The 22,148-nt window shown below is 58.3% G+C and overlaps 1 protein-coding gene across 3 annotated transcripts in view; it reads right to left on the reverse strand.

Annotated features, from left to right (window-relative positions):
- The window catches only part of ELN (elastin), a 32,449-nt gene extending 10,647 nt beyond the window's left edge, over positions 1-21,802 (reverse strand). The window contains exons 1-20 of one of the 3 annotated variants that reach the window (XM_079945727.1): positions 21,655-21,802; positions 15,398-15,448; positions 14,391-14,417; positions 13,507-13,539; positions 9,453-9,548; positions 9,163-9,207; positions 9,017-9,073; positions 8,276-8,323; positions 7,208-7,279; positions 6,901-6,930; positions 6,356-6,427; positions 5,683-5,724; positions 5,214-5,273; positions 4,572-4,625; positions 3,112-3,192; positions 2,973-3,026; positions 2,174-2,371; positions 988-1,041; positions 297-407; positions 41-79 (exon numbers count right to left, since the gene is read on the reverse strand). In XM_079945727.1, coding sequence (XP_079801853.1) covers positions 41-79; positions 297-407; positions 988-1,041; positions 2,174-2,371; positions 2,973-3,026; positions 3,112-3,192; positions 4,572-4,625; positions 5,214-5,273; positions 5,683-5,724; positions 6,356-6,427; positions 6,901-6,930; positions 7,208-7,279; positions 8,276-8,323; positions 9,017-9,073; positions 9,163-9,207; positions 9,453-9,548; positions 13,507-13,539; positions 14,391-14,417; positions 15,398-15,448; positions 21,655-21,736 — 1,306 coding nt within the window. In that variant the 5' untranslated portion in view covers positions 21,737-21,802. Of the gene's footprint in view, positions 1-40; positions 80-296; positions 408-987; positions 1,042-2,173; positions 2,405-2,972; positions 3,027-3,111; positions 3,193-4,571; positions 4,626-5,213; positions 5,274-5,682; positions 5,725-6,355; positions 6,428-6,900; positions 6,931-7,207; positions 7,280-8,275; positions 8,324-9,016; positions 9,074-9,162; positions 9,208-9,452; positions 9,549-13,506; positions 13,540-14,390; positions 14,418-15,397; positions 15,449-21,654 lie in introns of all 3 variants that reach the window. The other 2 variants (XM_079945728.1, XM_079945726.1) reach the window with 2 other exon arrangements.
- Between the last annotated feature and the right edge of the window lie 346 nt (positions 21,803-22,148).

The raw sequence follows: 22,148 nt of genomic DNA on the forward strand, positions 1-22,148 counted from the left end.
TGGCCCTGGGCGTGAGGACAGGCAGGGCTGGGGCACTTACCGATCTTGGCTGCCTTGGCGGCCGCTGCCTGGGCTGCAGCTAAGAGGAGCCGAGAAAGAAAGAGACTCAGAAACCTTGCTGGCTCTCAGCCAGACTGTGCTGACAGCACTCCTGCCCCCAAGGCACTGGAGACCCTCCCTGCGCTCTCCCCCAACTCGTCCCTGAGCTCGGTGGCGAAGCCCAGTCTACCCTCCCCCACCCCATCCCCCAAGCCCCTGCCCCATCCCTGTTTCCCCTGCATGGAACTAAGGCTCACGGGAAATGCCAGCCCCAGGAACACCTCCAACTCCGACACCGAAGCCAGGAAAGCCCCCAGCACCAACGCCGTAAGTGGGAATACCTCCAACTCCCACTCCGCCTCTGGCCCCTGCAGAGAGAAGAGATGCAAGTGGAAAATGATCTCAATGAGAGAGGCTGGGAAGGGCTCTGAGGGACACGCTGGACTGGAGAAGAGGATGCGAGCTTCCCCCAAGTCTGGTCCATGAAGGACAGGAAACCATGTTTCCTCCCCCACCAACTTCCTCCCTACTGACACCCCACAGTGTGTCTCCAGCCTCTCTCTTCTCTGAGCGCTTGGGGAAGGGCCTCTTTGTTGAAGACGGAAAGACTGCGCACAGGTCCCCTATCCCCAGCCAGGCTTGGGCTCCTCTGAGAGGGTCCTGGCCAGAGCAGGGAGGGTCAGGGACACTGTCTCCACTGGGAATGCCGTACTGGGACTCTCCTAACACCCAGTCCCTTGGCCTCATGGTGGGAGACAATTGGGGGAGACATGGTCCTGGGGCCCAACAGGGCCAAGTCCCAGCTCTGCCAGTGACTTGCTGTGTGACCCTGGGCAAGTCACTCCCCTTCTCTGGGCTGTACAACGGGGACTAGAAGAGGACGGTCCTTTAGTTCTGGCAAGTAAAGGCCAGAATAGGGTGGGGCGGAGCTGTCAGCACAGGACTCACCGAATTTGGCCGCTTTGGCTGCTGCTTTAGCAGCTGCAGCTGGTGACACAGCCCCTGGAGAGATCAAGGGAAACACAAATGCTCAGGAGAGAATGGAGCAGAGATGCGCTATATATATCCCTCTGTCCACCCATCTGTCTTTCAGTCCATCTTCTTTCTATCTGTTGAGCCAACACAGAGTTGTCCATCCGTTTACCCATTCATATCTCCATCAAGCCATCTGTCCATCTGTCTAACCAGCCACCCATTCTTCTATCTGCTGACCTTCCCGTATGGCTGCCCATTTGTCTATCTTTGGACCTCAATCTACCCACTCAACCACTTATCTCTCTGTCCACCCACACATGCATTTATCCATCCATCTGTCTATCTATCCACTCATCTAAATATCTAACCAACCAACCATTTTGATTTTCTTTTTTTCGTGGCACCCCGCGGCACGTGGGATCTTTGTTCCCCGACCAGGGATCAAACCCTCACCCCCTGCATTGGGAGCGTACAGTCTTAACCACTGGACTGCCAGGGAAGTTCCCCATCCATTTTGTGTTTGCCTTCTACCCACCCGTTCATCTGCTCATTTACCCACGTGCTTATCCATCCATCCATCCATCCATCCATCCATCCTTCTAACAACTTATCTTGTCCCCCACCTGCCTATTCATCTCTCTTTCCATTTACCCATTTATCTCACCATCCACCATTTTACCTATATCTATTTATCCATCCATGTAACCACCCATCCTTGTATCTGTCCCTTCATCCACCCACCACCCACTCTCTCATCCATCAATTTGCCTACTCATCCACATGGCCATTCACCTACCTCTCTAGCTGTCCCTCTGCCCATCCACGCCCCCATCCATCTATCCACCCATCTACCTACCCACCCATCTATCCACCATTTACTGAGTACATATTCAGCTAAGGGCTGGGAACACAGAGATGAAAAAGACATGGTTCCTGCCCCCAGGAGCACACTGACAGCCAAAAGGTGAATTCAAGATGATGCTGGCCGTAGTTAATTAGGAGGTGGTTATATCCCAAGGGAGACAAGATGACCAACGGTGTGGAGAGAAGAGGATAGAGTGGGGAGGTGTCAGGGAGAATACAAAAGTCTTGGCAATAATTTCAACATCTCTCTCTTACACACACACACACACACACACACACACAGAGCCAAGCTCACCTGGTCTACCCATGATGCCCGGGCCCCCAATACCTGGGACTCCAACACCTGGGACCCCAACACCTGGGACTCCAACACCTGGAACTCCAACACCAGGGACTCCAACACCTGGGACTCCAACACCAGGGACTCCAACACCTGGGACCCCAACACCTGGGACTCCAACTCCTGGGATGCCGACTGCTCCTGGGACAAAGCCTGGCGCACCAGGCACTAAGCCTGCAGCAGCTCCTGTGGCAGGAAAGGATTGTTCCCCTGGCCTGGACCCTGTGGGAACCTCAGAGGGCCTCCAGGGGCACGACTCTGGGGAACTACGGGAGTGGCAGGTCCTGAGTGCAGGATCCCAGGTGAGCGGGCATTGCATCTGCATGGATCCAAGTCATCCGAGAGAAGGGGAGGGAAGTGAGGGAACCCCGACAGAGCTCTAAGGGTTTGGATCTATGCTTGGGAAGAGCGCGATCTAGCTCTAAAGCAGGGTCAGAACGCTCCACTGGGCACCCAGGCAGTTGGCGCAGCAGCTCTGGCTGGCCCTGGGGGTAAAGTGGGAGGAGACAGATGCTCCACAGGGTCCCCACCCTCTGCTGAGTCAGTCAGTGGAGAGCACTGGAGAGAGTCTCCCAGGCAGAGTGGCCAGAATGGGCAGAAGCAAGGAGGCATGACGGTGATGCCTGGCGAGGGCCGGTGCCCCAGATGGACAAAGGCCAAGTCCATCCAGCCTTATAGGACGAGGGTCTCCATGGCCCGTGCAGAGGCCAGGGCTGGCCGGAGCCCTGGTCCTGCCCCCCGGGGGGACACTCACCATATTTGGCTGCCTTAGCGGCAGCTGCAGCCGCAGCATCTGGAGCCCCGACCCCTGGAGAAAGAGCCACAGAAGGTGAGGCCCTTCCCCTACAGCGTTCTCAAGGACACCCTCCACCCCCTGCTGGAATGGACACGACCTGCGATGCCTCCGATGCCAGGAATCACGCCGGGCCCGCCAGGAATGCCAGCACCTGGGAGAACTCCGGCTCCTCCGGCACCTGTTAGGAGGGAGATAGTGCAAATGTGGCTCCCAGGGGCCCCTCCCGAAGCCAGGCAGGAGGCTACTTGGATGCTGGTGTTTTTCACAGCACAATCTCCTCTGGGAATGAGGCCCAGGCGTCTCCAGCTGGGCCGGCTTGGGAAGGCCCCCACCCCACTGTTCCTTGACTCACCCCCAAAGTGTCCATTTCAACACCCTCATTAAGGGACTTGTATGTTTTCAGACAAATCCCATTCTAATCACTGCCACATACTGAGAAACCACAAGCGGCCGCTCCCCGGGCCAGGGGGGCCCCTGCAAGAATGTTCAAGACTTCCTCTCCCTGTGTTCCGAAGACGCGGCCAAGTTTGTAATCCAAGCGCCTGGCTGCCTAGCTCTGGCAGCCCCTTGCCGTCCCACTCTCCTGCTCCCACATTCCAGCCACCCCCTCCAGCCTTGGGGGCTTGGAGGGAGGGCTTGTGGGGCCTCCGTGGGGCAGGCCTCCAGCTCGGTGCTACAGGCTACAGGAAGGGCTCCCCTGGGATTGGGGTAGAGGTGAAAACTTCACCACCCATGATCTGTCTCTGAACTGGGGAATCACCCGGGACAGGGGGACAGATGCCCACTTTGCTCCCCACGTGGGCATAGAGAAGGCCATGCCACATCTACTAACCAAGGGATCATGGGCTTGAGGAGCTAGTTAAAAGTTTTATAGTACATATTAAATTGATACTAAACTATTAAATTGTTTAAATGCTCATATAGGTACCACCTAAAATTATCATTCTAACCACACTTTTACCCATTCCCTCCTATTTTAACCACATGGCAAACTCCACCTATATTTTAAGGCCTGAATCAAATATTCTCTCTGAGAACGCTTCCTGATTATCCCCAGGTAGAAACAACGTCTCCCTCTTGACTCCCGCAGCAGTGCCAACATTCTCCAGCAGAGCTCTTATCTGTCCCTGGTCTCTGAAATGGATGGATGGAGGGAGGGAGAGACAGACGGAGGGAGGGATGGATGAATGGATAGACGGGTAGATGGATGGATGGAGAGATAAATAGGTGGATAGATGGATGGAAGGATGGATGGATGGAGGGAGGGATGGATTCATGGATGGATGGAGGGATGGGTGGATGGATGGAGAGATGGATGGAGGGATGGAGGAATGGAGGATTGGAGGGTGGAGTGAATGGATGGATGGAAAAAAGAATGAATGAATGGATGCATGGAAGAAGACAGGAACGGGTGGCGCTGCAAAAGTTGGATAAATAGGGGTGGAGTGGGGAGGGGCCACCTTAGTTAGTTATCTGTGAGGAAGGCTCTCCGTGGTAATAGGGATGGAGAGGCTGGGGGGCTGGCAGCTAGCAGGCAGGGACTGCAGGCGTACTCACCAAGCTTTGCTGCTGCTTTAGCTGCTGCTGCTGCTGCAGCCTGTGCGCCAACCCCTGGGGGAGAGGAAGGAGAGAGACTCTGGAAAATGTGCCCCTGCATCTCCAGAGCCCACCTATTCCAGCCCCAAGAAAACCAACTGGTTCGGGGCTTCCCTGGTGGCGCAGTGGTTAAGAATCCGCCTGCCAATGCAGGAGACACGGGTTCAAGCCCTGGTCCAGGAGGATCCCACATGCCGCAGAGCAGCTAAGCCCATGCACCACAGCTGCTGAGGCTACGTGCCACAACTACTGAAGCCCGCACACCTAGAGCCTGTGCTCCACAGCAAGAGAAGCCACCGCAATGAGAAGCCCTCGCACTGCAATGAAGAGTAGCCCCTGCTCGCCGCAATCAGAGAAAGCCGCGCACAGCAACAGAGACCCGACACAGCCAAAAATAAATAAATAAATAGATTTATAAAAAAAAAAAAAGAAAACCAACTGGTTCCCATCTGGGTGTGGATGCGGGGTTTCATAGCATGCAGAGGTTGAGGATCCTTCTCCAGGCTCAGACCAGGGTCTGGATGTAGGGTGGGCTGGCCTGCTTTATGGAGGCTCGGTAATTAGTGCCCCCTTTGGCTGGCAGTGGGGTGAGGCTCTCCTTACCTGTCCCCGTCGGGTACCCGGCCTTGCCCGCGGCACCAGCTACTCCTCCAGGACCATAGCCTGCGAAACGCGAGGCTCTGGGCATCCACGTGGACCTCACTGTGGCTGCCCCCTCCCCTGCCCTTCAAGGGCCAGGCCACCCAGAGTCTCCACCTGTCTCCCACCCAGCCAGAGTTAAATACAAATGTGTATGGGATGGTTATTCCCATTTTACAGACAAAGACACTGAGGCTCAGAGAAGAAACTGGTTCTCCCAAGACCTGGTGATAAGTGCGAGGGCCAGGATTGAGAGCGAGGCGCTCTGAGTCCAAGTTCCATGTCCCCTCCTTCGGGGACTCCCATTCCAAGACTCCACACACCCCCTCCCTCCAGCTGGTGCTCTCTTAGCCCTGAGCTGGGGCCACAGCTCCCTTGCCAGAACCCTGCATCTGGAGAGAGGCAGAAGCCCGCCAGTCTAAGAGGGCCTTACCAAAGGGCAGTTTCCCAGTGCTGTAGGGCAGTCCGTAGCCACCTGAGGAGATGGAGTGTGGGATCAGGAGCTGCCCCATGGCGGCCCCATGCCTCACTGGGCCCCCACTACCTGGGTAGACAGACCTATTCCCACAGGTACTGAAGCCCAAGACTGCGCCGCCTCCACCAGGGCTGTGAGCTGCTCTCAGAGGCTCTCGGGAGAGCAGAGGCCTTGGTGGAGGAGGGAGAGGACACCCCTGCCCCAGGGCATGATGGGACACCCGTTCTTCTACCAACTCAGGCCCTGCCATGGCCCCAGAGTCTGCGTATCTTCCTTACTCTCCTCCCCATCAGGAAACAGCTCATCATGTGAGCTGATCGCTGGGGTGGAGGTGGGTTGGCATCAGAGGAGTCTTTCCAGTGAATGGTGTTTCTTACCATCAACACAAGCGGTTTCCCATCAGGGCTATGGGTCTCTGTGCATGTGTGTGCATGGGAGTGAGACCAACACTTGCAGGATGGCTTCCCCCTGCTTCCCTCTGCTGGCGACCAGAAATGGGCTTTAATACCAGGTTTCCTGGCTACCCTCGTCCACCCCAAGACACAGGTGGCCCAACAAGTCCCCTCTCAAGCTGGCTTCCCAGTAGGGAGGCCCAGCGAGTGGTGTCTCTCGAATCCTCCTTCTGCCTTACCTGGCAGCTTGGGTGCCTTGATGGGGTACCCCAGAGGGACTCCAGGCTGCGGACCTCCAAAGGGTCCAACTCCTGTGGGAACAAGGAGAGCAAAATGAGGTCCCAGTCACTCGAGCCAGCGGCCCCTGCGAAGCGCCCAGCCTCACGCTCCACCTTCTGCTCAGACAGAATGAGCTCCCGTGGCATCCGGAATCTGGAAACCATCCTAGTGCCTAGAGGGCCTTCCTGCCTCTTTCTCATTGGCCAGCAGAGCAGCCCCCAGTGATGGGCCACTTCCTTCTGGAAGCTGCCGGACACTCTCCCTCCTGGGGCTTGGGCCACACTCAGGGCCTGTAGCCCTTGTGGCATTTGGCACAGACTGCTGGGCTTTCTGGGCTCATCTGGGCTCCCAGACAGAGGGTTGGGACGGGGGAAGCAGGCCTGTGATTGATGTCACTTTGCGCTGAAGCCAGTCCGAGGCCTGGAGCAGTAGGTACGCCCAGCCCCTCCCAGGGGAGGATCTCCTGCCCACCCTCACTGGCATGGGGGACCCGGCCTTGCCTTACCTGGGATTCCGGCAAAAGCTCCGCCTCCACCTGCAGTGACAAGGAGCCCTCACTGCAGCCCTGCCGCCACGGGCACAGGGCCTACGCACCAGTGGCAGTGCTGAGGGGCAGGCTGACCCGAGCCGTGGCCACTTCTGCCCAGACCTCCCAGCTCATGCTGCCTCGCACACACTCGGGGATTTCTGAGAGATGTGCCGCCCATCTCAGCCAGCTGAGCCCAGGGTCCCCGCCCCTCACCCCAGGACGGAGGGGACTGAGGGTGAATGGAGATTCCCACCATGGGTCCCCAGCCCAGCTGGCAACATACCTGGGGCCTTGGGCTTGACGCCTGCTCCAGTGGGAACCCCAGGGAGCACCCCTACACCCGGGAACCGAGCTCCTGAAGGGGCAAAGAGGGGGCTCGCAGTGGGCGTGGGAAGGCCGGCCTGGAAGGTCCAGCCCGGCACCATACCCGTCAGTGACACAGCTGGCCTCCTTCTGCACTGACTGTCAGCTACTGGCATGGCTCACAGGGTGCGGGGAGGGCCTCTTTGGTAGTGACTTTTCTTCCCCATCTGACCCAAGGTCGGAAGTTTTAATGCCATTTCCTAGCCATGTGCTTCTGTGTTTCTGTTGGCCTGTCTCTAAACTGGAGCTAATTTCCCGCCACCCTGCTCACCCTCATCAGAGAAGGCAGACGGTAGAAGCCTGCCAGAAGTGGGGAGAGCCTGCAGGTCGGGGAGGCCTGTGACCTTGGGGGGCTCTCACTGGATGTGATTGACAAGCAAACACAAAGCAGTCATCTGCTCTGGCTGGGTGACACTCCATTTGCCAGTGTCCAGTGCTGTCACCTCTCCTGTCTCCCCTGGGGCTGGGCCACCGTGGCAGGGAGGGGCCGAGGGAGGGACACTCTGCCAGCCAATCCCGCAGAGCAGCCCGAGTCTGGGCTTTTGGGGGAATTCAAGAGGTCACGTGTTGGGTGGGGTGGCCGGGCCCTGGTGGGGAAAGGAGGTTGAGAGGGCAGCTCCGAGGGCCTCCTGCAGGGCGGATGCACTGGGTGGGGCCCCTGGTGACTTATGGCTTTTGGGAAACAGCTGGCCACACTGGGGACTTGGTCTGTCCTTGGGGGCCCACTGCAGGCTGTGATGACGTCTGGGTCTGGGCCTGGGCTCAGGGCGCCGGGGGGCCAGGGGAAGCTTGTGGATCCTCGTAGGGAAAAGACAACCAGAGATCTGACGCCTGTAGCCTGAGCTTTGATGCTTAGGGAGAAAATGCCGGTCAGGACCCAAGGTCTCTGGTGGCCTCGGCTTCGGGGGGGGGGGGTGGGGGGCCACCGGGGAGGCTGCCAGGGTCTGCTCTCCTTGCTACAGGGTCCCCTTCTCCTGCTTGCTCTCACCTGCGCCTGGGAGCACTCCACCTGGGTATACACCTGGGAGCCCCACACCTGTGGCCAAAGAAGGAGAGTGAGTGGCAGCCTGGCCTCCAGGGGCCCCTCCAGGCCCTTCCCGCCGTGGCAGCTCTGGGGCTCCCGAGCCAGCCACCTGGGTGCCCGGCGGGAACGGCGAGGGACACATGCAGTGGCTGCAGCCCTCTTCCCGTAAGTTCCGGAAGTCATCTGCAAACCCTTCTGTGCGTGGATTTGTCCCATCTCCTGGAGCCTGTTTACATGGCCGGTCCAGCCCACCTCTGGGTTAACAGCTTCCAGATGTTCCCTCCCTGCTGTGTGGACTCAGGCAGCCTTTTGTTTAACCTGAAGTCACTTCCTCAAGGGCTTGGTGCAGAGGAACAAACACCGGATGGGGAGTCGGCCCACCTCGGGCTCCCCCCCGCTCCGCAGTGACGGATGGGCCCTTCTGCGCCAACTCCCTATCTTGAAGCTCAGCGTCCCCATCTGTCGCCTGAATGTGGGTGCCACAGAGTCTGTCTCTGAGGTCTGCTCCAAGGTCCTGGAAGAAGGGCCCGGGAGGTAGACCAGGGCCCCTCGCCCCTATCTGGGACACGGCACCATGCTCTGGGCCTGGCTATGCCCCCTGCCCTGCTGCAGCCGGGCCCTGTCCTTCCTGCCCCGTGGGCCTTAGAAGCTCTCGCTCCTCCCTGACCTCTGCCCTCCACCCCCAGGGACTCCATCCACACTGACCTGGCACCTTCCCGGGCTTCGCTCCAACTCCTGCTCCGAGCTGAGGTACCACCGCACCTGGTAGGGAAGGGGCCACCACAGAGTGGGCTCCACCACCCCCCACCCCTACGGCCTTCGCCGGGGCCACCCAGGTCTCGCCGCCATACCTGCAGACACTCCTAAGCCGCCGACGCCACCAAGCCCCGCAGCACCTACAGAGCCAGGAGTGGGAGAGGAGAGAGGTCACACCAGGAACAGTCACAGGCGGGAGGGCCCGGGGCTGAGGTCTGGGTCTGCCACCACCTCTGAGACTCGGGCACAGCTGGCTGCCTCCCCGCACCCCCAGGAGATGGAGCTGAGGCTCCCGTCTGCTTGCCCTTCAGGAAAGGTTCTTTGCCAGGTGGAGAGCCTGCGGAGGCCAGAGGGCTTATGGCACGTCCCAAAGGGTGACACTCACCGGCCTTGGCAGCGGCTTTATAGGCTGCAGCAGCGCCAGCCGGGCCGCCGGGCACCAGAGCTCCTGGGAAGGCCCCTCCAGGAAAGGCCCCAAGCCCTGCAGAGAGGAGGACGGAGTGAGGTCCTGCCCGCAGCCCTTCCCCGGCCCGCGCTGCCCACGAGGTACATTTGAGGCTCTTCTGCTCCACGCAAAGCTGCGACTGCTGCTCCCGGGACGGGGTGCGGTGTCAGCGCGCACTTTGGGGCAGGCCTGACAAACCGCAGGCATCTTTCGGGGTCTACCTTCCACACCTCCCTCCTCCAGAAAGCCTTCCTGAAGCCCCGCCGAGGTGGGCGGCTCCTTTGGGCTCCTGGGGCTGCTCCCCTCCAGCTCTGGTTACTAGGTTATAACAGCACCCAGGCCCCAGCTGTGATTCCCTTGTGCCCTGGACAGCGGTCACAGCACCACCCCTTACACCAGTGCCCAGGACAGGCCCGGTCTGCATCCTCGTACCCCCAGCTGCCCTTCTTACTGGGCAGATGCTCTGGCCCCCAGAGGGGCACCTTGCCTGGTGTCCACACTAACCTGCCCCAAGGCCGGCGCCTACGAGCCCTCCTGCACCCGGGGAGAAGAAGACAGAGCCAGGTGAGGGGCTGGTGTGGGGCATCGCTCCTGGGCCCAGGGTGGAAAGGGTCTCGTGGAGTAGGGGCGGGACCCTGGCAATGCTGTGGTCGGCGTGTGGCCGCTCAGGGCCCTAAGCTGGACTCAAACCTTTGGTGCCTAGGGGCCGATCTGATGAAGTAGCAGCCGCTGTTTAGCAACCAGCAGCTATGTGCCATGTGGACTGACTGTGCTGACTCCGTACAACACACCCTGACCAGACCTCACTTCCCTTAGAAGGCCCGCCACCTAACGAGGGACCCAGAGGGGCTTTCTGTGAGGGCTGGGGCTGAGCACGAGCTGCCGGCAAGATCTCACCCAGGCCGGGCCCTGCTCTGCTCCCACGTTAGCTGCCCCACCCCGGGCCTCTCACTGGCTTCCTCGCAGGGGTCCCCTGCCTCAGGCCACGCCCTCTCCCCTGTATCTGGAGCCCCTTTTGTCCATCCGTCTAGCCTGCCCTGCAGTCCGGGAGCCTCCCTGCCTGCAGACAGATGCTAAAATGTTTATGAACAGCCGAATGGGTCCCTCTGGCTCTCTCCTTCCCACATCTGGGCTCAATCTCTCCTTTTCCCCCTCCAGGAGACATTCCACGGCTTTGGCCAGGACCGATGGGCAATCAGGTTGGAGTTCACAACCGTGCTGGGTTTGTTTCCAATTATGCTAGAATCTCTCCCACAAGCACCAGTCCCGGCCACCAGGGTTCCAAGCTCAGGGGTGGCCCCTCTGGGGACCGACCTCAAACATGCAGGGCTGCTGAGCCCTGGAGAGTCCACCTAGCTTCCACTGGGTGTGGTCCCCCGACCCCATTTCCTACTTCTGTGAGCTGGCCTGTCTGAAACCCAGCTAGCCCCTCTGTAAGATGGGCCTCTGACTCCGGCCAGTCTCCCTTCCGGGCAGGTGTGGTGTGGTCTAGCTGGGCGTGGGGTGTGTCTGGGTCCACTTCCCAGGGCTGCGGGCCCTGCCCCTCCCCAGCTCTGGCAGGGGTTTCTCTCCAGCCAGGCCTGTGTCCTGAGCTCCAACAGGGCAGCGGACACGCTCGGGCCTTTCCTTACCGCAGAGGGGCTGGGAGGAGAGGATGGGGACCGAACAGGAAGTGAGAAGAGGCTGGGTGCGTGGGGTGGGACATGCAGCCCCTGTGCGGCCATCTGCCCTCGTCCCGTGCTCCCCCAGAGTTGTCTGGTCCCAGGGCCACCCTGTAGCATGACCAGCTACATGCCCTCCTTCCTGTGGACTCACGTGGCCCAAATGCCCCAAGGAGTCCAGCCCCTAGAATGGAGGAGAGAGGGCGAAGGAGAGAGGGGCTGGACTCCCTGGTTGCCCGGGGACCTGGCTTACCCAACCGTCTCTCTCCCCTGGAGTCGGAGAGCCCTGGATTCAAATCCCGCTGTCCCAAGCTACTCCTTGCATGAAAGAGCAAGTCACTTCACCTCTCTGAGACTCAAGTTTCCCCACTTACAAAACGGCCAGCATGTTCCCCACCTTCCTGGGACCAGAGGGCTCGTGGGCAGGGGGTGCAGAGCGTCTGCAGCCTGCCAGGGTGACCGGTGGGTGGCCCCTCTGCTCCCCCCTGTTCTCTCACATGGGTGACTGGCCTCCAGCCGGTGCTGGGGGTGTAGGTGGGGCTGGCTCCCAGCTGCCTGGTCCCCCACTGAGAGCCCAGGCGGGGCCACCGGCCGAGGCCCAGGTGGAGCAGCTGCCAGGCCACCCACCCTCCACTCGCCAATGGATTAGTTGTTCCCAAGCATGACCTGCATTGTCTGTGCCCAGTTCCATCCCATCTGGGCAGGCCCAGGCGTCCCTGCTGCCCGGATGTGGGGAGCTGCCCTTTGTGTGTGTGTCGGGGGGGCACTGTGGCCCTGTCCAGGCCTTTGTAGCTCAGAGTCCTAAGGCTGAAAGATGACCTCAGGGAGGTCATGGAGTCCAGCCCCTTTTCATGAGCAGATGCTCTGACTTTCCTCTCGGTCTACGCCTTCACCCTGAGCCAGAAGTTCTTTTGGAAGTCTAAACTAAATCTTTCATCAATAAAAGCTTCACTTTATCAACTGCAACTGAATGCAGTTTTCACAGTCTTCTCTTCCGTGTTTCATCACAACCCGCCGTGTGTCCCCTGCTGCCAATGGGATCAATGAATCCCTGTTCTAGCTCTGCAGTCACGACCGCTACCATTTGGGTCTTCACAGCTAAGCACGATCCTAATTCCACACCTTTGTTTATCTAGCCTTTCCCTGTTCTCTCTCTGCCGTCAAAGACCCTGCTAAGATCACCCACCCCTCCGAGAAGATAGGAAACAGGTTCAGGCGGGATAAGCAGTGAATCCCGAGGGCTCCAGCCTTGCAGACCCCAACAGACCCCAGCAAACCCCTTGCCCAGACCTCCTGCCCTCCTGCATCTCTCTCGGCTGGCCCCAGCCCTGTAGTTTCATAACGCAGATGGGCTTGCAGGGAAGGGGAAGCTGGGTCTTGTAGATTCACTTGCACTTGAATCATCGAATATCTGGATTTCGTAAGAGCTGTTGGACATGCAAACTGTCCTGCAGTCCCAGGCTTCAGAGCCAGGGAGACACAGATCAGGGTGGGGGGTGCCAAGGCTGCATGTGAAGTGTCTCATGCTCTTAGGGCCATAAATCCGGACAGAGACGCCCCTTCCGCCACCTGAGCCTTATCCACCAGGGCCTCCTGGAGGAGGAAGCCGCCCTCCCTCTTTCCTGGGGGGGTGTTCTCTGGAGCTGATGGTGGACCCTAGTGGCAGATCCAAGCCCCATGGGCAAGGCCGGGATAGATCTGGCCACATCCTCATACTGGAAAACTCCTTGGTCTGGACACAGCTGGAAGGGGCCTGGGAAGGAAGCTCATCTGGGGCCAGGGTCAGGGTGAAGCCTAGGGTTAGGTTCAGGGCTTGGTCTGGGGTCAAGATTCGGCCTGGGGTCAGGATAAGGGCTCAGATTGTCATTAAGGACGGGGACATCTAGGATCTTGGCCTGGAGTAAGAGAGGGCTTGGTTTGTGGTCAGAGACCATTCAGGCAGAGTATGGGGCCCACCATCTGTGTCTGAGCCCACAGGCTTGGTGGCCACTGGAACATCAATTCCTACCTTTGACTCCAGCACCAGGGCTGTTTCTGGGACTCTGTGCACAGGGGACAGTCAGGGCAGCTGGGCACATAGGCACCGGCAGGGTAGGTGCCAGACACCCCTCGCGCATGGAGGACAGCAAGCTGCCTCCAGCCTCCTGACCCTGGATGCCCCAGAGCCTGGCCCTAGCCAGGTCATAGGTGGGGTTGACTAGGGGGCAGAGGGGCTGTTGCTGCCCACCGCTTCCCTCCCTCCTCCGTCCATAGGCTGGGTTCACAGCTCTGCGGACCCTTCCCTCCCCTACCCCGTCGGCACTCACTCAGTGCTCTGAGGCCACCGGTCTTACCTGGCTTGGGTGGTTTGCCTCCAGGGCCCAGTGCTGCAGAGGGAAGAGATGGTGGTAAATGGGGAGTCCCAGCCCACCTGACCTACCACGATCCCCCAGGGTACTGCGGGGTCTCACTGTGAGGTGAGGAATGATCCTCCCCTCTGCACAGGGAGCTGCTGGGAGCCCAGTGTCCACATGCCTGGGTGGGAAGCCCAGCTCTGGCCCTGATTTGGGGTTACCCTCTCTCACACAGTTTCCCAGCCTCTGAAGGGGATGATGCTTCCCGCGCAGTTGGCTTTGCAGGGATATTACTGAGGATCAAAAGAAATAGGAAAGAGGGACTTCCCTGGTGGCGCAGTGGTTAAGAATCTGCCTGCCAGTGCAGGGGACATGGGTTGGAGCCCTGGTCCGGGAAGATCCCACGTGCCGCAGAGCAACTAAGCCTGTGCGCCACAACTACTGAGCCTGCGCTCTACAGCCCGCGAGCCACAACTACTGAGCCCGTGCACCTAGAGCCCGTGCTCCACAACAAGAGAAGCCACCGCGATGAGAAGCCCACGCACCTCAATGAAGAGTAGTCCCCACCCGCAGCAACTAGAGAAAGCCCGCACACAGCAACGAAGACCCAACGCAGCCAAAAATAAATTAATTAATTTGAAAAAAAAAAGAAAGAAATATGAAAGAAGGCAGGGCCCCCAGGGAAAGAGGCCAGGGGGAGGGGCTTAGGGGACTCGTGAGTTCTAGTTCTTAGACAAATCCCTCCCCAGTGGATGCTCGGTCTGTGAAATGAGGGGTCCCTTAATGTCTGGGCCTTCTGAGGTTCTCATATCTGAGCACGTATGTGGACTAGAGTGAGACCCAGACCCCATCGCTGAAGAACCAAGTTTGGTGTCTGAGCTCACCTCCTCCCAGGCCTCCGAGACCAGCGCCTGTGTTGAGGGGGGAGAGAGAGAGAGAGAGAGAGAGAAAGAGAGAGAGAGGACCATCAGGGTCCCTGCCGGGAAGCCATCCATTGACCCTGGTCAAATCCACCGCTGCCTAGCCATATGACCTCAGGCAAGCCTTGACCTCTGTGAGCCTCTGTTTCCACATCCATCTCATCGGGGAAACAGCTGTGTGCCTGTGTGTACCTGGGAGTGTGCTGGTAGCTGCCCTCACTTCCACGTTGGTTCTGAACACTCAGACACATTGTAAGTATTGAAAATATTAGGTTTGACGTTTCAATCTACTTTAAGACATTATGCTTTTTTCTAAATTAAAAGAAAAATTGTAAAGCAATTATAGTCCAATAAAGATGTTAAAAAAAGAAAATACGCCCCCCGCCCCCCCCCCCCACCATGCCATTGAGTTAATATTCTGCCCATTTTCTTTTTTTGGAGGGGGCCCAATCTCCATCCGCACCTAGTCCTTGCTTTTATATTGTTTTTATTTGAGAATCACTTTACCATGTTACCCGACAGATAGCATATTCATAATTTTTAGTAGTTGCATCATATAAGTTTATTTAATCACACCCTCCAGTCAGGTGGGTTTCTTGTTTGCATTTTTGCAAGGAACGTTCCTACGAACCTTGGGGCAGATGGTTCTTTTTCTCTTCTTCTCAATTATTTCCTTTGAATGGGTTTCCAAGAGTGAGGTGAATGGTTCGAAGACTAAAACAGCAGGGATCGGTGAGGCGGTCACTTTCCGACAGTCTCACAAGCATTGCGTTTCATCTTTCAGAAACTTTGTGCTCTTAATAGTTGTAAAATAGCATCATGTAACTGCTTTTTAAAATAGGAGTAACTTATGGGTCCTCTGGGGTAGGTGTGCCAATGTTCTTCCCTTCTGCAGTGTCACAATGTGCATCTCTCACAAATGTAATCACCATCTGTCTTACCTGGGAGTGTGACAATTTCATGTACATTACCTGGGAAGAAGACGCCTCCAGGCACTGCACCAGGAACAGCCCCTGGGACCCCTGGAATGAAGTAGGTAGAGTCCCCCATTAGCCAGAATGAATAAAAGCATGCTAACGATAAAGATAATGATGATGATAATAATACTGCGTGTCTGCAAAGCAATTTAGGTTGACTAAGCAAATAATGTTTACAAAGCATTTTCTCATTCATGCTCCTCAAAATGGCCTGGTGAGGCTGGAAGGGCAGGGGTTATTATCTTCATGTTAACAGATGTGAAGTCAGGCTCAGAGAGGTTAAGGGATGTGCGGGGCGGGGGCGGGGGTCACACAGGCGGAAAGAGATCGAGCCTGGATTCAAAGCCAGGCTACTCCTCTGAGCATAACGGTTTGCACTGCATTACCTGGAGAGAGCCTGGCATGGGGCTGGGTCTGAGCACCTTTTGCTGGGCAGCCAAACCTCTCCAGCCCTGAGCGGCACGGGAGGGGCCCAGAGCTGTGTGAGGGCAGGCCGGACCGTGACAGTGAGCGGTAAGGAATCGTGGCTGCTGCCGACGAAAGTGCGGCCATTCCCACGCTGAGAGGACGGCGTGAGGTCCGCGTCCTCAGCCACCGGGCAGCAGTGGTTGGGTGGTGCTCTGGCCGTCTGACACAGAGCTGTCTAAGGAGGCGCCGGGGCCCAGAGGGGGACACCATGAATGAGCAAAGTGAATAGTTTCCGAAGGAAAAGCTAATTCACTGGCCAGTCCAGGGGCTGTCTGCCCAGCCCAGATCACGAGTTCAGTCCCCACGGACCAGTGAAGCTCTCACCGGGGAACGCTGTGATGCAGGGCCCAGACCCAGCCTGCACGTAGTCATGGCAACAGACAATCCTGGAGCACACCAGGCCCCGACTGCACTGCCACAGAACGGCCCCAGCCTTGACAAGCCGCCTTGCCGGTGCCCCAGCCTGGGCCCCAGCACCACCCTGCCGAATGGGGCGTGGACTGGGCTGGGGGACAGTGTCGGGCAGCTCCGCAGTGTGCCCAGCAGACGTCTGGCCTGCTGGCCCCAGGGCCCCGTCAGCCTAAGCCATGGCCCAGCAGGGTGGAGGATGCCAAGCTGACATGGCCACCCCGTGCCAAAGCCCCGGAGCCACCCCCTACCTCCCCCCCGGGCCTGAGGCCCCCCAGGCACTGCAATCCAGGCCTGGAGTGTCTAAGCAGTCTGCTCAGAGCCTCAGGGGCTCAGGGCAGTGGCCCCAGGAGGCTGGGCCTTCTGGGAATGAGCGCCTGGGTCCTGTCGTCGGCTGCCAAGTGCACACATGGTCCGCCCCAGGCCTTTGATGCCTTCTCTGGCTCTGGCCTCCGGCTCCGAGCTCTGTCTCTTATGTGCCTTTCCCTGTTGTGCTCCAGGCCTTTCTCTGCCTCGGCCTCTCTCCCTCCTCCCCTTTCTCTCTCTCTAACCCTCTGCTCCAGGGCAGACTGCAGGAACGACATGGTGGGTGGAGGAAGCAAGGGGCTCAGGATAGACCCATCTGGCCTGTAATCTTGGCTGTGCCACTTCTTACCATCTGTGTGACCTCAGGCAAGTCACTTAACCTCTCTGAACCTCAGTTTCCTTTGTAGCAACGTGGGGCTGATAACTGCTGCCTTGCCAGGTTGTTGCGAGTTGTCAAAGAGTTCAAGAAACCTGTCCTACCCTGGGCCTGGCACTCGGTAACGCTTAAAAAAAAAGGTGACACTTTGTTTCTACTTCACTGCACAGTACATGGCCTAAGGCCAGGTATACAGTAGGTGTTCAATAAAGGATGGGTGGGGGCTTCCCTGGTGGCGCAGTGGCTGGGAGTCCGCCTGCCGATGCAGGGGATGCGGGTTCGTGCCCTGGTCTGGGAGGATCCCACATGCCGCGGAGCGGCTGGGCCCGTGAGCTGTGGCCGCTGGGCCTGCACGTCCGGGGCCTGTGCTCCGCAATGGGAGAGGCCGCGGAAGTGAGAGGCCCGCGTACCGCCAAAAAAAAAATAAATAAAAAAAAATAAATAAATAAAGGATGGGTGAGTTAGGTGGAGGGGAGGCAAGGAGGTTGCCTGTGGGTCTGGTCTGACCTGTTCCATCCCCAACCAGCCTAAGGGTCTCCCCACCTTGGGGTCCCCCCACCTCGGGCTGGCCTGGCTGAAGCCCCACTTCCTCTCCTGGGGTTCTGTTCCCTGACCAGTGGCCAGGCCCCTCCTGGGCCTGCCAGCTCCTTCTGCTTCTTCCGTCCCAAGCTCTTTCTTCTCCCTACTCTCCACCCCTATGATTCAGATCCCAACAGTGTTTGCCAAACTCCGTGCCTGAACCATGACGGCCTGGGGGGCCAGGGGTTCTGATCCCCATTTTGCACTGAGGAAATAGGGAAGGCTTAGTGGGTGTAAAGGATCTACGCCTGGCCTCTCTTCAAGCGCAGGAGAGGTGAGAATAGAATAAGACAGGAGTTGATCAAAGGCCTTCGAAAGGCAGCAGCCTCCTCTCCTGCCCCATCATGGGAAGGGGCATCCTCCTTCCCACCTCCCCTCCTTGGCCTGAGAAGTTCCTCCTGCCAGGAATGCCCTCTCCTCTATCCGAGTCCTACCCTTCCACCAAGACTGGGCTCAGCTTCTCCCCCCTGCCGTCTCTGAGCCTGTGGTTCTCACTGCTCATCTGGCCCAAAGCAGTTGGCCTGGAGCATACTTGTCTTGTTTTATGTGGGTTTGGCTTGTTTCACCGGCTAGCCCAGGGTGGAACTTGTCTCTTGCATCTTAGAATCATGATCCTATACTCTCAGGGATCGTAACTGTCTTCTGGCCTGGGCTGAAATTCCTTCTGCAAACATCCCATTGTGTTCCTGCTTGCACGCCTCCAGTGACAGGCAAATTCCCACCTCCCGATGCTGTCTGCTCTACCTGCGGAGAGATCTTCCTCCTACTGAGATAGAATCTGCCCCTCTGTCTCTCTAGGTCTGCCTCCCAGAGCCCCAAAGACTGAGGCCCACCTCTCATCCACAGAAGTTCCTCGAACATTTACCTTTTTTCAAGGTCTAACTCAAATGTCACTTCTTCCAGGAAGCCTTTCTGGATTTCCTGGGACTCCTCTAGGCCACCCCCTCTCCCAGTCTTGTCAGCTTCCTCCATTACTGCATCTCTGTTTACACACGGGCTGCCTCCCCACTGGACAAAACGTGGCATGAGTAGCAAGAGGGAAAACTAAACCTCATAAACGCGCATGAATTACAAGGGTTGATCAGTCCAAGATAGCAAATTCTGAATAAGAGAATATACAGCTTTTAAAATTTGCATTCCCACAGTCCTCTTACTTGATGCTTTATTTGTTTATTTTTTTGCAATGTTCATTGCTGGAGCCTCCCACTGGCCCTAGGCAGTAAGTAGGGCAGGGATGTTTCTCCCCATTTTTCAGCCAGGGAAACCAAGAGTCAGAGAAATGAAGTGCTTGGCCCAGGAACCGCATCTGACCCCAATCACACGCAGGGCATTCTGCGTTCCAGATCCTTTGATCTAGGTTCAAAGATCTGGGAGATGGCTGTTTGGGAGCAAGCAGCAGGCCAGCAGGCCTTGGCAGGGGGCTTTGCCAGTTCCAAGTCCAGGGGGCCGGCCTGGGGCGCAGATAAGACCACACGAAGCTGTTTGTCGTTTGCACGGAGAAAGGCCGCCAAGCGTTTTTCAAAAACAATCCTCCAGTGACTGACTCTGTCCCCTCCCTCCCCCGGACACGTCTGCCCTCCTGCCTTGGCCCCAGCAAACTTGGAGCAGGATCAACCCCTAACCCCAAGATCCAGGGTCCCGGAGGCGCCTCAGTCACCTGGGCAGCTTCTTACAAGACCTACAGGTCTGGGTCCCTCCCCAGACCAAATAAAGCAAAAATTCTTGGGTGAGACCCCACATCAGAATTGTTTCAAGTTCCCGGGAAACTCCAATTATGCAGCCAGGGCTGAAAATCCCTGTTGCAAACTGTCTTCAGTTCCGAAATAAGAAAACAAACAAACACCCAAAACCGAAATGATAAAATTTCTGGGGGTTTGGGGCAGCTGGTCCCGATTATAACTGATGTAATTTCTGTCTCTCTCGTGGCAGCTGATCAAAGCTACTTTTGACCCATCTTAAATGGGTCTAAACAACTTTTACCATCACAGAGGTTCCCGGGATGCCCCTTCCTTGTCTCCCCTGGCAACACGGTTCTTTGGAACTGGGGAACGCATGAGGGGTGGGGGGAAGCTGGGTTCCCTCAGGACAGCCAGGCAGGTGTGTGCGCATATGTGTTTGGGTGGGGGGCCCCTCCCACATCCCATCTCTCTAGACTTCCTTTGGGTGGCTCTGGGCACCAACCCCAGAAGACATCATCAATTCACACACCCCTTCTTTGGACCCAGCTACTCTACCACCTGGGACAGAGCTGAGAGTTATGTTTGCAAAGAAAGAACAGGACCAACGGAGCATTTAGCCCGGTCATTGAGGATGCATTCTTCTTAGGGCAGGCCCACCCCAGAGTACTTGGCCCCCAGCCTGCCCCTCCCCAAATGCTGCTCAGAACCTGGACCTTGGCCACCTCATCTTTGGCCCAGGGCAGAGAGCTGGCTGGTACTAATCCCCCTGGGGCTGCCTTAGCCCGTCTGAGCCTCAGTCTCCCCATTAGAAAAGCGTCAATAAAAATCCTCTACTCCCTGGGCTCCTGTGGGGACTAACCATCATGCTCTAGGTGGGCGCTCTCTCTGGGAAGGCAGATGTTCGGGGACCAAACTCCAGGGAGGAGGATCAGACAGGACCAGCGCTGCTACTCTCGGGCACGGGGGCGGCTGCTCCTCTGGGATTGTCTCGCTGCCCCCCACGGGCCCCATCTGAGGGTGCACACCATCCCTTGGCCTCGCCCAGACCCAGGAGTTGACCTCTGCAGGAAGCCCCTGCTCCCAGCGGTCCTGCCCAGCTGGTCAATCTCATGGAGGGAGCCCTTGCTGCTGCCCAGCCCCCTGCTCCAGCCCTCCGGCCTGGCCCTGCTGCAACCGGTGCACCTCCCCACGCTGGCCGCCACTGAAGGGCCGGTTCTCATGGCGAGCAAGACTCTCCCGGAAACCAGACCGCACCCAGGCTACCCCACCAAAGGCTCGTGAGGCTGCCTGCACCTCTCTTTTCCTGTGGCCAGGAGCACCGTCAGGGACCCCTGGTAGGCCACTCCCAGGGTCCCCCAAGGTGCTAGCAGCTCCGGGGGGGGGCACCCTCGGGACCCAAGGCCAGGTGGCCCAGGAGTGCCCCGAGGTCCACTCAAGCCCCTGCCACTCACCACTCTCCCTCTGCCAGGAGACGGATACCTTCCCTAGCTTCCTTGTGCTCGCTTGTGTCCCATACCACACATATACACACACACTCACACGCACAGTGACAAACCACACCCAGTGACACACCTGCACACCAGCTCTCCCACGTATACATGCCTGTCGGGTGGCAGACTTTTACACATGCTAATAGGCACTTTCACGTACCTACAACACCCCTCCTCCCAAACACACACACACACACACACACACACACACACACACACACACACTACTGTCCAAGGATGAACCTGTGAACATTCATCCCCTCGCAGAAACCTCCTCCTCTATTTGGTGACACGTCTGGGCATATACACAACATGCACACCTGTGCAAGAGCATGTAACACATACACACTCACACGCCTGAATGCATGCTCCCAGCCCTCCTCACCAGGGACAGACCACAGCGGCAGCCTTCCAACTCGCAACCCTATAATCAACTTAACCCTGACTTTGCTCCGAGCGCATCCTGACTTCCCAGGGGACAAGGAACCTGTGGTCAGAGAGCTCACTGCCGCTGAGCTGGCCTCCAGCCCAGGTCCCCTGCCCCCAGGGCACACGCGCACACCCGGCAGGTCCACAGGTGTGCAAACTGCTGGTGCCCACAGACCCGACGGGAGCTCGTCAGCCCTTCCCCAGCATGCTCGCGACCCCCATACCGGGAGACCCCCCAGGACAGAGCAGGGCCCATCAGCCCTCTTGGGGCAGCAGAAGCCGGTGCTGGTTTGGGGCCACCCTGAGTCAGGGGGCGATGGTGTGACAGGTTTCTGCTCAGCACGGCTGGCTCCCGGGAGGGGCAGTTCCAAGGATCCAGTGGCTGAGGGGCTCCTGCCTGGGACCCCCTGGAGGATGCTGGGGGTGAAGAGCTTCCTCTCGTCCGTCCGTCGGTCCAGCCACCTGAGCGGGAGGCCCGAGGGCTGCGGGCACGTCAGGGAACAGGGTGAGGCCTACCTCCAGGCTGCGAGGGGTGGAGGATACACAGCAGAAGCAGGAGGGCTCCGGGCCACAGGGCTGCAGCTGTCGGACCCGCCATCTCGGGGAGAAATGCCCCAGCCCGCTCTCTGCGCCTCGTTTTATCCCCAAAGCGTAATTGCTGCCTTGTCGGTCTGCGAGGGAAAGAGGGAGGGAGAGAGGGCGGGCGGGAGGGCGGGAGAAGGGGGAGGCCTCGGGGAGGGGGCCGCGGGGAGGGGGCAATTACGAAAGGCCGGCTCACAGCCTCCCAGGCTGGGTCTGACTGGACTGGACTGTGGGCTTTTTTCCTTAAAACACACGTGCGCGCACACACACACACACACACACACACACACTCACACACACACACACACACACACAGAGTTTCCCCCATCTCTCTCCTGCTTTCCCTCTGTGGCTGTTCTTTCACTGCTGGCCCCGTTCCCCGCCAGAAAGTGCGAGGGGGGCCCCTGCCAGGACAGCCCTCGGGAGAG

This window comes from Stenella coeruleoalba (genome assembly GCF_951394435.1).
Source record: "Stenella coeruleoalba genome assembly, chromosome: 15".
In the NCBI taxonomy this organism is placed as follows: domain Eukaryota; kingdom Metazoa; phylum Chordata; class Mammalia; order Artiodactyla; family Delphinidae; genus Stenella; species Stenella coeruleoalba.